The sequence below is a fragment of the Marmota monax genome, unplaced genomic scaffold (genome assembly GCF_021218885.2).
Source record: "Marmota monax isolate L192 unplaced genomic scaffold, Marmota_monax_Labrador192_F-V1.1 WCK01_AAM20220418_F8-fsc00061, whole genome shotgun sequence".
Lineage (NCBI taxonomy): Eukaryota > Metazoa > Chordata > Mammalia > Rodentia > Sciuridae > Marmota > Marmota monax.
In genome coordinates this window covers 7,709,460-7,724,553 of record NW_026695230.1, presented here as the reverse complement: position 1 = coordinate 7,724,553, position 15,094 = coordinate 7,709,460, and the positions used below count along the sequence as shown (strand labels likewise).

Genomic DNA, 15,094 nt, shown 5'->3' with positions numbered 1-15,094 from the left:
AGTGAGAGTAGATCATGGTGTGATCTGTGGCATAAGTATGTGCAGGCAATCTCCTTGAAAAATATTTTAAGGATTTGTGTTTTGGTTGATGTCAGAGTACATACTGAGGGTTGTTAAAAGATTCAGCATAGTGAATCTTATGATTTCATGAGTGTAAAAGGATTACTGATGGTGTTATTCTATGGGATGTTTCATGGGAAACTATTTGCTATCTTCTTTTTCTGTAAGGCCAGGTAGAAAACAATCACAAACAAGACCGTTATGGTTTTAGAAAGAGATTTTTTTCCATGACAACAAAAAGCATCCACTAAGAAGATCTGAAGGAAGTTAACATGAGAAGTTTATTGGTAATATCAAGAATGATGGAGATAGTGTATTTTCAGATTAATGCTTTTAACTTAGGAAAATTAGAAAAGTCACATTCAAATAATATTCTTAAAGACACTGGGGAATCACTGAGACATTTCAGGGGCATAAAACCCACAGAAAAGCAGACAAGTGTCATTTGTAGCCAGGCAGTGTTGAGTCCCAAAGTCACATCTGACAGCCAGGCCAGAGGCTTTTCATCACGGCTCCACTTTGCTGCCTGACATTTCCAGGGTTCCCTGAGGACAGCTGCTTCCACAATCATCCTCCTCGGGGGTGTCCTGAAGAGCCCTCTGTAGAAGCAGCTTGAGGGTCTGCTTCTTAAGCTGCTGCCTAAAGGCACCAACGAAGAAGTAAATGATGGGGTTGGCGCAGCTGTTAACAGAGGACAGGACAACTGACAGCAGATACACACCAAGAGACAGTGTATTGAAATCAATCTTAATCCAGATTAACAGGAACCAGTGGATGCCAAAGGGCATGCCACAGAGGAGGAAGACCAGCACCGTGAGCAGGATGGTCATGTAGAGCCTGGTCAGCTGCATCTTCTGGGAGCCACATAAGATTCTGGACAGCAGGGCCAGGCTGGCCCCAAAGAGAGTCAGAAATAAAAAAATCAGGCATGCTGTGTTGAGAAAATTCGATGCCAGACATGAGTTATTCTCATATTTTTTATCCAGGAAGCCACAGTGATACCTGTTGAGGATGCTCAACAGCAGGGACAGGACCCAGAGCACAGCACACACGACAGTAGATGTGTGCTTTGGGCGGCGGCAGCGGTACCAGACGGGGCACAGGACCGACAGGCAGCGCTCGATGCTGATGGCGGTGAGCATGCTCAGGCCTGCGATGTAGGGGAACATCATCACAGTGGTAAAGCAGGGGAGGAAGATCGTGTTAGGATAGAAAAACTTGACGAGCACCAGCACGGAATCTATAATGTGGCAGCAGAGGAAGAGGAAGTCGGCTCCCGCCAGGTTGAGGATGTAGACCGAGAAAGCGTTCCTGCGCATGCGGAAGCCCAGGAGCCAGAGCACAATTGCATTTCCCGCCAGTCCAACGAGGGCGGAAATGACGATGGCCACGTTTGGGATCAGGATCATTTTGTTGAAAGTTCCAGGAACGGTCCCTTCCTTTTCATTCATTGGTGTGAGTTCCGTCCCCCAGGCTGAGATGTTTGGGTTTGTGCTCGGAAACACTCCACTGGTGCTCCTGGGAACACAAACCAGACGTTAGCACCTGCTGCATGATTACTGTTCTAGGACCGCCCTGCTACGTGCAAAGCACCGTCAGACTGTTACAGAGGAGGAAAGAGAGACTTTCCGAGGTTGAGTGACTTATCAAAGTCCAGGGAGTCCTGGAACCTGGATACAAACCGGTTTCTGGCTTACTCTAAAGTCTAGACTCTCTGCACTGCAACCTCTATTGACACTGGAAAAATTTTATGATTCTAATACCCCCAATCAAAATGCTTTATCTAAGGTCCTGAACCCCACTGTTCTGGGCCAGAGGTTTTTTTTTTTTTTTCTTAGTGCAGGAATTCAGAGAGAAACAGGTGATCATGACACCCAATGACTAAGAGTGTTCCATCTAAGGAGAGGAAAGAAAATCTTAAGTTTTAGGGCCATGGGGAATGTGAGCTCTTGCTAGGACAGGTGTGAGGATGGCTGAGCCTGATGAGCTAGAAATGGCTCAAAGTATCAGTAGAGACGGATGCTCGGACCCACTGTTTGTATTCCTAGCATCTTACTTGATGTGGAGCATACTATGTATCATATTTATTCAATGAATAAATGCAGAGTCTAATAGTATTGAAGACTTTGGTTAAATGAGAATACATTAAAATGTATAGGGACACAAATCTATATTAAGATGAAGGAAATTTCATTCATCATCATTCTTTTTGTGGACATCTCTGAGCATGTTTAGAAGAATTACCTACATATGCTCAAATAACTGAAAGTATGGGTAGGGGTTGTGTTTGAGCTGAATTTCTCATCAACACCAAGGAGAAGATAGATTTGCAGGACAAACAATCCCTGGCCTCCCACACTGTGATTTTGGACCCTAAAGTTCCACCCTTTTAATCAGTCCTTGGGATCCACCACCATTGTGTATTGATTACACATGTGAGCAGGCAGAGCAGAAGAGTAATTTCCAAGTGATCCAAGATGACAGCTAGAATTGTGGATTAAAAAACAGTGTAGCATATATAAACTCCAGAAACAGAGGAAGAGAAACAAATTAAACAGGGAAAAAAGACAGGTGTGTGGAAGTCAGTTAGAAACAGATATGAGAATCCAGAAGCCCTTTCCTGCCTCACAAAGGCACTCATGACTTCAGAATCCAGAGGATTTATAGGGGCAAGAAGCCTCCAAATGGAAAGAGGATGCACTATCTTCCAAGGATCCAGGACTGAATGGATCACATCCATCATGTGCTTTTGTGGAGACACAGCTTCCATATCCCTGATTGGCCAGAAAAAGTTGTGGGAGGAAAACCAGAACCCGTGTTATTTCCACTCAGGGATCTTAGCAATGGGTACATTTGTCTTTAGGGCGTGATATATTTGTCTTCTTCATAAAATCAGAGGCTCAGTAAGGAATGAGTCATGATGGACTTGTTCACCAGTCAATGAACTCCGTGTGCCTTGAAGACCATCTATTATACTATCCTCACTTAACGCAGGAAGAAACTGAGACTTTAATAGACAAAGGGATTTTCTGAGATTACAGTAAGAAGAACCTTCCAACACCAGCTCCTGGACTCCTGAAGCCCTTTCCAAGTTTTTTTTTTCCACTGTCTTTTCTCATATCATTTATTATTTCTGAGAAGCTTTCAAAATATTTTCATGTGAGCAGAGAATCTGAGAGATAGTCAATTGCTGTAGAAACTGCTAATTTTCTTCAATATCTATTCTCCCCTTCTGTCACATAATATTTCTAAGAGGTTTAAATCAGAAAAGGACCCCATTTCCCAGTCTTTCTTAATGTTGATAATGCCTTGTGACTAGGTGCTAACCAATGGGAGATGATCAGAAGTGATATAACTGATGTAACCAAATCCTGGGTCACAGGATTAATAGAAGTAGATAGTCTTCCTTTTTTCCTTCCTCGTTCTTTCTCTCTCTCTTTCTTTCTTTCTTTTGGTACTGGGGATTGAACTCAAGGGCACTTAACCACTGAGCCACATCCCCAGTCCTATTTTTGTATTTTATTTTGAGACAGGGTCTCACTGAGTTGCTCAGCACCTCATTGTTGCCAAGGCTGGCTTTGAATTTGCAATCCTCCTGCCTCTGCCTCCAAAGTTGCTGAGATTACAGGATTATGCCACTGCACCCAGCCTCCTTCGTCTTTCTTTAGGGTAAATCCTGATGTGGCCTGGAACCATATAGGACAACTAGGCTAAGGATACTTTCTAGGGATAGTGAAGCAGCAATTTAGAAGGAATTCTGATGTCTGATGCCTTGGAGCCTCCAGCTCAAGGCTGCCCTTTCACTCTTCTGTTTAAGTCATTATTATAATTGGCTTTGTTAGAGCAGTCAAACTAAAACTCTGAATAGTTTTTTGTGAGTTTAATGTAGTCTTTATGGGACAGTCAGGGGTCTGACCTTTTGCTCCCAGTAATAATTCTCTGACTTGTTCCAGAGGCCTGGGTTTCAATCTCCTATCCGGTGGTCTTGTGGGTGAAGGGCAAGTTTTCATGTTTCCAGGTTATGGCTGAGCCTATGAAGGGAGGGTCATTCTGCCTGTGTTAAGTGATTTTTTTTTTTTTTTTTAGTTTTAGTATTAGAGCGATTCCTTCTGCTTAATTCAAATATTTCTCAAATATTCTTTTATTTCTCAAATATTCTTTTCTCAAAAATGCACTTGCATTTTCTAGTAACAGAACTTTTGAACAAGTTCTTTATTTGATCTTAGGTATTTGTTCAGTGGAATAGAAATACAAGTACTTTCAAACACCCATATAACCAATTAACATAGAGAAACACTTTCCAAAATACATCTTTAAGGATTCACAGACCTTTTCACTTGCCCTTGCAGATTTTTTTTTTTTTGTGATTTGTAAGTAAAATGACATTCTGTTAATTTGCAATTTTGCCTGCATGGATTCTTTCTTAATTTATATTTTCAAGTTTTTAAAAAAGATTTACGAAGGAAGCACATGCATTTTGGAAAATCATTCTAATTTGTCAGAATTAATGTAGAGTAAATTGAGGCAGTCACCACATTTTTAAATATTTCTCTCTGTTCAAGAAAGCCTGATGATTATCCTTGCTAGCTCTTTCCTTTGTACACAAATAGGTACTAATTATCATACTATTTAATAAAAGTGGGATCCTACTATACACCTTGTGTAACCTGTAATTTTCAAAGAACAGTATATATGTTTACAGTTTAACTGTAAACTGGAAATGAAGCATTATTTTAAAGTGAAAAAAAGCTTACTCTCTAATGAATAAGGCGTATATTTTCCCCTTAGACCTTGCATTGGCAATGACAGGGCTTCTTCTATCTGATTATCCTCTCCTGCGGCTGCAGCTACAGTTATGACCGTTTTCTCTGTAGCACCCGCTCTTTCCTTTGTCCCTATTTCCAATATGAAGGTGGAAATAGTATCTCACATTGCTTGCCTTAGGGTGCTTCACAATGCATTGTAACCTCTAAATTCTGCCCAACTCAGTAAATAGTCCCTTCTTGAAATATTCCTCAGTTATTAGAGTTTTGTCCATCTGTTTTCTTCTTTAGACCTTTCAGATGCATACTGTAGAATAATTTTGAAAAGGAGGTAAAACAATAAAACCTGGGTTCCTAGCAGCTCATGCAATGCTTACATGTCACCTTGTTCCTACGTACATGGAAGAATTGACAATTGTACCATGAAAGCAGATTCAATGTGTTGAACTGAGTTTGTTAATAATTTTGTTGAGGAGTTTTGTATCTATGTTTATCAAGAATATTGGCCTATAGTTTTCTTTTCTTGTGATGTCTTTTTCTGGCTTTAGTATTAAAGTAATGCTAGCCTTGTTAAAAAAACTTTGAAAGTCTTTCCTTCTCTTCTACTTTTTGGAAAAGTTTGTGGAGAACTGGTATGAATTCTTATAATGTGTGGTCTAATTCAGCAGATGGGAGACTTTTATTATGGCTTCAATCTTCTCACTCATCATTGATATGCTCAAATTTTGTATTTCTTCATGATTCAGCACTAGTCGGTTGTACATGTTTAGGAATTTATTCATTTTTTTCTAGTCTACCCAATTTTGGGGCATATATTTCTTTACTGTAGCCTATTATGATCCTTTGTATTTCTTTGGTATCAACTGTAATATCTTCTTTTTTTGTCTTGTTCATTTCAGTCTTCTCTCTTTTTTCTTAGTCTAGCTAAGGGTTTGTCAATTTTGTTTCTTTTGTTTTTTTATTTTTTGTCTTTTTAAAAAAGTTTTAAATCTTTTTGAAGAGTCAACTCTTTATTTTGTCGATTTTTGTATTGTTTTGTCATCTATTTCATTTATTTTATCTTTGGTCTTTATTATTCCTTTCATCTACTACTACTATGTTTGGTTTGTTCTCATTTTTCTAGTTCCTGAGGTGCAATGATAGGTTATTTATTTGAGACCTTTCTACCCACTCCATCCCTCCTGCTTTTGAGATGGGGGTCTTGCTATTTTGTTGCTTAGGCTGTTTTTGAACTCAGGTGGTCAAATAATCCTCCTGCTCAGCTCTCAAGTGGTTGAGACTGAGGACAGGCACCATGGTGCCTGGTTCTTTCTCCATTACGGGTCTATTGATCTAAATTCCCCTCTTATTGCTTCTTCTATATTCCATAAGTTTTGGTATGTAGTGTTTTATCCTTTGTTTCAAGAAATTGTTCAATTTTCTAATCTCTAATCTATTGGTTGTTCAGGAATAAGTTGTTCAATTTATATCTTTTTGTATGATTTTGAAAGTTTTCTTGTTTTTGATTTCTAGTTTTATTGAATTATGATAGGAATTGATATTAACAGAATATTATTTCAATTTAAAAATATTTGTTGAGACATGTTTGCAGCCTACCATATGATCCATCCTGGAGAATGGTCCAAGTGCCATTTAGACAATTTTTTGTTCTGCAAATATGGATGGAATGTTCTGTAAGTATCTGCTAGGCCCAATAGGTCTAGAGTATAACTTAACTTTGGTGATTTGGTAATTTATGGAGAAGATTGAAGCTGCAATAAAAGTTTCCCATCTACTGAGTTAGACCACACATTATAAGAATTCATACTAGTTTTCCACAAATTAATTTTGGTATCTGTTAGTACTGTGTCTGAATGATTTGTTCATTATTGGAAGTGACATGTTAAAGTCCATTCCCTTATTGCATTTAAGTCTATCTTTCCTTTTAGGCCTACTAATTTTGCTTTAATATATTTGGTCCTCCAATATTGGGTGTATATATTGATAATTATTATTTCCTGTTGCTGAATCAACCCCTCTAAATTGTATATGACTTTCCATGTTGTTTTTCTCTTTCTCTTTCTTTGTTTGCTTTGGATTTAAAGTCTACTTTATCTGATAGAACCATGATCACTCCTGCTTTCTTTTGGATTCCATTTGCATAAAATATAATATTTGCATAGATCTTTAAAATACATTTAATCACTCTATGTGTTTTTATTGGAGAATTTAATCCACTTATGTCTAAGGTAATTACTGGTAGACAAGGTGTTACTACTGACATTTTGTTACATTTTTTAAAGTTTTTTTTTTGTAGTTACTTGCTTTCTTTCCCCCTTTCTTACAGTCTTCCTGGAGGATTAAGTGATTTAGTCTAATATTATGCTTTGATTACTTGCTTATTATATTATAGTTATAGACTATTGCTTTATCATGGGGCATATAAAACATTTTGATTATCATAAGCTATTTAAAAATGATAGAAACATAATGTTGATCCTAAAATTGGGAAAAGAAAAACATACTACTAATAAAAAACTTAATGCCTTAAACCAGACTCAGAAAGTCAAGGAAAAAATATTTTCTATCATATGTAGAAGCTAGACCAAAATAAGGATAAAGAGGTAGGGGAATGGAAATCCCATAAAAATAGAAGGGAGATCAGGGTAGCAGAGGAAGAGGGTTGATGGGGAGTGAGGTGGGACAAGAAAAGAGAGGAACAGTAGAATGAATTGACCAAGTTATGCTGTATACATATATGAATATACCATAGTGAATTTCACCTCTATGTATATCTATAAAGCACTAATTAAAGAGAAATCTATAAATAAATAGAAGGAAGACCAGTAGAGTAGAGGAAAGGCAACAGGGAGAGGGAGGAGGGGATGTACTAGGGACTGAAGTGGAGCAAATTATATTCAATTCTTGAATGATTATGTCAAAATGAACCATTTTATTATGTATAACAACAATACACTAATAAAGACATTAAAGATTTTACACTTGGGGCTGGGATTGTGGCTCAGCCGTAGAGCACTCGCCTAGCACAGGCAGGACCTGGGTTTGATCCTCAGCACCACATAAAAATAAAGGCATTGTGTTGTGTCCATCTACACCTAAAAAAATAAATATTTTTAAAAAGGATTTTACCCTTGAGATAGATTCCTTCCCCTATTGCAACTTTTTGTGTTCAATTTTATATCTTTCTGTATTGCCTACCTCTTATTATATTAATTTAATTATTTTTAAATTATTTTGTTTTTAGTCTCTATGGTAAAGATATGAATGGTTTACTCACTATGTTTATAATAGTATTCAAATTCAATGTTTTGAAATTGTCTGTATAATTACTATTACCAGAGAGTCCATAATTTCCAGTGTTTTCTTCTTATACATTAGCATCCCTTCCTTTCAGCGTGAGGAACTCTCTTAAATATTTCTTGCAGGGCAGATTTGGTGGTGATAAATTATCTCAGCTTTTGATGATCTGGGAATGCCTTTATCTCGTCTTCATTTCCAAAAGGTAGCTTCGATATATATTCTTGGCTGGTAGTTTTTTTTTTCCCTTTGGAACTATGAAAATATTGTCTTACTGTTTCCTGGCCTGTCATGTTTCTTAGAAGTCTTCTGTAAGGCAAACTAGAACATCATTATTTGTTGTTTCTTTTCCCTTGGATCATTGAGAATCCTATCTTTTCCTTTAACTTGGAAGCTTGGCAATGTCTTGGGGTTACTTTGTTGAGTTGAATCTAACTGGTGACCTCTGACCTTACTGTACTTGCATATTTGTATCCATCTCTAGGTTTGTGAAGATTTCTGTTATTATGTGTTTGAATGAGCTTTTTAACTCTTTGACATTCTCATGTCCTTCTTTAGTCCCAATAATCCACATGCTCATTTTTAAATGCTGTCTCAAATTTCTCATAAGCTTTCTTTATTCCTCTTCATTAATTTTGCTTTTTTATCCTTCAACTATATATTGTCAAATAGACAATCCTTGAGTTTATTAATTCTTGTTCTGTTCCACCTACTCCAATGGTGCCATCTATTGTGTTTAAATTTTACTTAGCGTACTTTTCACCTTAAGTATTTGTTTAAGTTTAAAAAAATTACTCCAACCCCTCTGTTATCTGATGGAGCACTGACTTTTTCCTCTGTTTTCTTGAAGCTCATTTTTTTAAGCCCCCAAATCTCTTTTATTGGAAGGAAGGGGCCTCTGGGATGGGCCTGGGGCCCTCACGGCTTGTTCATTGGCACTGCCTCCAGAATCCTGAGGCTTCAACACATCTGGAAACTGCAGGCTAGAGAAGGGCTCCATGTGCAGAGACTCAAAGGCATCCTCTGCCAGAAGGTCAGCTCCACCAAGGCTGGGCCGTGAAGATGGTGATCTTGTGGTGCCAGATCACGAAGAACACGTCCATCTCAGGATCACATTCTGACATGGCTGCACTCTACCCCGTTCCAGCAGCCCACATGCTGTTTACGTTTCTTAAAACAGCTGTTTTGAATCCTCTGTTCTTATATATGAGCCAGCCCATGTTGGTTATTGTAGGGTCGCTTTCTGGAATCTTAACTTCATTCATTTGGTGAAAGCATGGTTTCCTGAGATTTGTATTTTATTGGTGCTGGAGATTAAACTTGAGGAGTTGCACATTGCTAAGCACACTCTCTACCCACACTCATCCCTGAAAGTTCTTGATTCTTCTTCATGTACTATATGATATGCACATTGAAGGACTGGGTATTTATTCTAGTGTTAACTGACTTTGTGTCTGTCCTTCCACAAATAAGAAGGCTGCTTATTTTCTTTATGCCTGTGGTCTCTTCTACAGTTTAACCACTAGATGGCGCCCTAACTCCAGACTTGTGGTAATTTTGTTGCTGACATGTTGTCAATATCTCACCACTAGAGGGTGCCTCACTTCCCATTTTATCCCAAATCCACAATTGATGAGTTCTTCAAATGAACCAGGAGACTGTCCAAAAAGTGTAGTTTCTGTGCCTGATGCCCCAGTAGGAGCACATATCTTGACAGTCACTAGCACTTGGTCAGACATGCTGTGCCAGACCTGGGCTTCACCATAGAGGGACTAGACTTATGCTTCAATGAAACAACTTGGCATCTAACTCTTTTTTCTTCCCTCAAACAGAAAATTACACTCTCTTTATTGATTGCTTGGGATTGGGGGAGGGATGGAGTGGGCAGTCCTGTGGCACACAATGCTGTGTCATATTTAGGGCCCACAGCACATAAAGACCACTACAGCCCAGGCTACGACCATGACCCATGCTGCTACAGGCTGCCTGCTGCTGTGGTAAACTCATGGCTGAGATACCTACAACCATCCACAGTGATGCTGGCCTGGACATAATTCCAATCAATGGGGTCACATAATTTCCTACCCAGCAATGGGGCAGGTCCAGAGGCCCTGTCTATGAGCACTGACCTGGGATCAGGTACCATTAGGATCTTCCCAGTATTAAGTGTCCCTGGCCCAACACTGTTCCAAGGCAAAGTCCTATGCTTCACCCTGTCTTAAACCTCAGTGGATAGAGTTTTGCTCCATCCATGCAGCCTGAGGTTGGGGGAAGACTCATACTAAGCTGAATCACACCTAAGTGTCACAGCTGTGAGGACTGGCACATTCTTGGAAGTGCACCCTGGGCCCACGCTGAGGCTGGGGATGATGCAGATTAAAACAAGTCTGTCTCTCTAGGGCACAGGTCTCTGGCTGGTGTCTGAGCAGGTCTAGAAACACTGGCTTGGGGGAGAAAGGCATTTTTACTCTGCTTGCTGCTAGGTCTCCCTGCAGTGTGTCTGGCACTGAACATTAAGGCAAAGTCCTGTGCTCACTTTCCTGCCCTACCTCCTGCAGGTAGAATCTTGTTCTATGATGTGCTATCTAAGTTTGGAGTATGAATGGTGGAGACAGTCCTTTGGGCATCAGGCTAATGCACATCCAGAGAGTCAGTTCTTGGACAATGACCTGGGGGCGGGGCTGTGTGGCTCTCCTTGGCACCATCTTTCACTGTGATGGGCCTGATACTGGGTTTCAAATCTAAGGCTTGGATTTAATTCCCTCCCCCTCCCTCAAGCAGTGGGCATCTCTCTCCACAGTGAGCTACTCATAATTGATCTGGGCAACTGGCAACTGTTTCCTTCTGGTGCAATGTTTCTTATTATTATGCTAAATTCAGGCAGTAGGACTCTTCCTTAACTCTTGTGAAGGTACTTTGGTGAATGAAGAGCCGTTGAAATTGATGTCTCTCTGGGGAGATGATCACTTCTCAATCATCAATCTGCTCCCACACCTCATTTGATTATTTTATCCTTACGTTCTTGAAGTTCATTGACCTTTCTAAAGAGTACTGTTCTGAATTTTTTTTCCCCTGACATTTCATAGATTTCCCTTTGTTTAAGGTCTGTTTCCGCCCCCCCCCCCCCCCTCTTTTTGGACTTTGCTAGTCCTGATCAACTGAGTCTTCGTAAGCTTTGTATTATATTTTGATGTTTGTATATTTGTGGAGACCTTTGTATTTTGTTCTTTACTGGTTCTATGGCAGGGATAGAATTTTACTATGTGGTATAGACTATGATATTAAAAAATTTTTTTTAGATGTTAATAGACCTTTATTTTATGCATTTATTTATATGCAGTGTTGAGAATTGAACCCAGTGCCTTATGTATGTTAGGCAAGTGCCCTACCACTGAGACACAACCCCAGCCCTAGACTATCATTTTGAAGGGCAGTTTCTGATGACGCTTGGCTGGCAGAGAATTCTTTCAATTTCTCTAGATGGCTGGGCTATTGCCTTTGCTCTGAATTTGGGCAGGGCATTAGACTGTCTCTTATGTGGCAAGACCACTGGCTGAGATTTGCAATCAGGCTGAGCTACAGAATGTACGCTACAACTGTCTCGGATCTGGCTGGACCACACAGTGTATTCCCTGGTCAGAAAGTTCTACTGTTTGAGTCACCAGTTGGACAAGTTTGCAGGAGAAGCCCTAAGGTTAAATGGATGAAGATGGACCCTAATTAACAATCTTGGTTAGCAGCTTTGAATGTCCCACTGTCAAGTCTGAGAGCACCCAACTCACCAGGAGGGAGATCACACAGATCTCCTGTGTCTTTTCCTGTGGGTCATAGGGCTCCCTGAATGCTCCACCCCATTGTGGACTGAGAGGAAAGACACAGCAGCAACTTTACAGAAATAAGATCTTGATAAAGTCTTACCTTTCCTCCATTCTCTTGCTGGATGTGGCAAGCTGGCCTGTGTCGATGGAAGGAGCCTCCTGGGATTGTCAGTCGATAAAGGATACTTTCTGCCCTGAGATGTGCCTTCAGGAGCCGGAGGGAACTTAGGTGCTGTCTGTCTTCTCAAGATGCTGGACAGCCCTGTGGTTTTCTGCGCGGAGACTTCCCTGTGAGCGTGTTGAGTCCAGTTGCATCACGTTTGTCGTCACGTGATGTTTCTCAACATGTGGTCTGACTCTCCTCCTACTTCTCAACCTCTGTCCGTGACCACCTCATTCTGCCCTCCTTCCTGTAAGTGACGGTTGTCCGAAGCTTCTTGCTGCCTCCTGACAAGCAGTGCCAAGAAAAGTGAGCCATTCTGGGAAGCCTTCTAACTCAGAGCAAAGCGCACACTCCTTAGCTGTCACTCAAGGCCCTCCGTGGCCTGGCCCTTTCTTTCTTTTGTCATAGCAGTAAGGTGTGCATGTTTACAATTTCTTTCAAATGACGCAGAGCATATCAAATAAGCGGTGACTATCTTCCTAAGTCCCATTCTCTAGAAGCAACAACTTGTTAAGGGTTTGTCCTTAAATCATTTAATAGTTAAGATTATAGTTTCGAACTGTAAATATTTGTTTCCACATTAACATTCATTTCTTAACATGTGTATAAATTGCTTCTTCTCACCAGATATGCGGAAGTTGGCACATACCAGCCACATTGAGTCCTAAGAACAGGTGTGGAGTGAGTGACAGATGGATATAACCAGATAGGGTTTTGTTTGGTAAATTGGCAATGAGGACTGTAGCAAGGGGGTAGGACGTGTGTGCAAGGTAGTGATTGTATGGTAGGTTCTGGAATCTGAAGGTGGCCAGGATGGAGGTGAGGCAGTGATGGTCAGTGAGCCATGGAGGTGAAGAGACTGGACCCAATGTGGATGGAGTGGATTGATCATTGGAGATGAGGCTCTAGGGAAAACCTATCTGCAGATCAGAGGTGAGGGTCAGACAGGGGGAACTTGAAACTGAGACTTTGGAGGTCACACCAATGTGAGTGATGATAAAATGCCGGACTGGATGGTTAGATCGGGGTGGATGACCAGGGTAAAGGAAGGCATGTCTAGAAGATGGAGAAGTTATGAACTTCTATGTGGACATCAGAATCACCACAAATGAGGACAGTCTTAATGCTGGAGAAGTCTATAAACTAGGCACTTAGGCCATAAAATAATATAGTCAACATTTACATGCCCTTCAGTGACTTTAAGCATATATTAAAATTTTATCTTATTTGCCATTGATTTCTCTTTTAAAAATGAATCGACAAGACTACGTATAACACCAACGACCCAGTCTTGCATCACTTCTCTCTCAGTGGCTGTTCAAGATTCTCACATATGACAGGATGTTAGAAATATAAGTTTAACTAAAGACCAAGAGACCGTAGAAAACACATTTCAAAAGAGTCCCAGTATGACTTGCAGAATTTAATAACAAAGTTTCTAAACAAATCCATTCACAACTGTTCAAACATCCTTCATATGGGAGATTCAAAAGATTAAAAGTTTAAGTTTTACATGAGGACTAAAATATTAATTTAATTTAAAGATGAATCACACCACCCCTCCTCATGGGTTTCCTCATAATGGAAAAAATTCTTAGCAAAAGCTACGTAAGTGATGAAATCATGCCCTAGTGCTGATCTTCATGACACTACACAGGCGGAGCTGATGACATCACATCGGAGCACTCTGCTGGAACAGGACATTCTGTTTTCTCCCATCTGCAGGTCACTCTCACCTGCAGCTAAGCTCTACTGCAGCATTTGGAAATTGATACAGAATCTGCTCAGTGCTGGAGTCGGGAGAGTATTTGATCTAGAGTCAGGGAACCTGCATTCTGTGTAGTAAACTATGTTAAAAAAGTCATCAACATATTTGGTTGAAAAAAATTTAAAACTAAGGATGGTATTTTCATATATGTGTGTGTGTGTGTGTGTGTGTATATATATATATATATATATATATATATATATTTTACTGTCACCTGAATACTTAGAATTCAATTGTAAGTTCCCCATGCTGAGGGTAAATCTGAGGGGCAGCCTCAATGTCTGTGGTCCACAGGGACTTGCTGTGTTGTTACAGCAACTCATTGTGGACCATTCCTTCTACTTGAGTTCTTTGTGGAATGAGTGATCCCTGGTACCCAAGAGTCCTGAATTCTATACTGACCTAATTTTAATGAAGATAAATGACGTACCTACGGAAGGGTCAGTTGTTTTTAATTCTGTCCCCATGAGGACTGACGATTAGAATGAGAGAAAGTCACAGCCAGAACAAATGGTGCCCAATTGTGAGGTGAAAGTTGTCTTCCCAAACCTAATTCATCTTAAAACTCTTAATAATTTTTTTCCAAGATATTTTCCACTTTGAAATCAACAATGAGATTGCAATATCAAACAGGGACGTGTGTTCCACATGTTTCTAGACTTTACATTGGTCTAGATAAGAGCTAAATAAACGTTGAGTTTTAAGGGGAAAGACATGATTTTCATAACCAGAATCCAAGGCCTACCTGCCACCATGTTAAGGACAAATATCACCAGAGGGCTTTTCATAAACCCACTGGACTGGTTGTATGTAGTCAGAGATGTTATCTTTAAGGACAATATTTTCCAAAAGATTGGACAATCTAATGGATCTACAGACTCATTCACAGACCAGAAGATGCTTCCCCAAGGAACATAGCCTCTGGTCAAGTTTGCAGGGCAGTGTTCACTCACAAACCCACACCTGACAACCAAGTCAGAGGCCCCCTGTCTCTGCCCCACTCTGCTTCCTACATCTCCAAGGTTTCCTGGGAATAAAAATCTCCTCCTCTGCAAGTGTCCTGTAGAGTACTCTGGAGAAGCATCTGGAGGGTGTGCTGCTTTAGCCACTGCCTAAAGGAGCCAAAGAAGAATTAAATGATGGTGCTGGCTCAGCTGTTTCAGGGCAGGATGAACACAATGCAATGAGGTCACAAAAAATGAAATGTACTCAGTTTGAACTCACA

The 15,094-nt window shown here is 40.1% G+C and overlaps 1 protein-coding gene across 1 annotated transcript; it reads right to left on the bottom strand.

The window, feature by feature from the left end:
- Positions 1 to 318: 318 nt before the first annotated feature.
- On the bottom strand, positions 319 to 12,199 carry LOC124088531 (mas-related G-protein coupled receptor member A). Its single transcript, XM_046438218.1, has 2 exons — positions 12,039 to 12,199; positions 319 to 1,578 (listed from the first exon to the last, which is right to left on the bottom strand). Exons 1-2 carry the CDS (start codon positions 12,047 to 12,049, stop codon positions 567 to 569), a joined length of 1,023 nt encoding a protein of 340 aa, XP_046294174.1. The 5' UTR covers positions 12,050 to 12,199; the 3' UTR covers positions 319 to 566.
- Between the last annotated feature and the right edge of the window lie 2,895 nt (positions 12,200 to 15,094).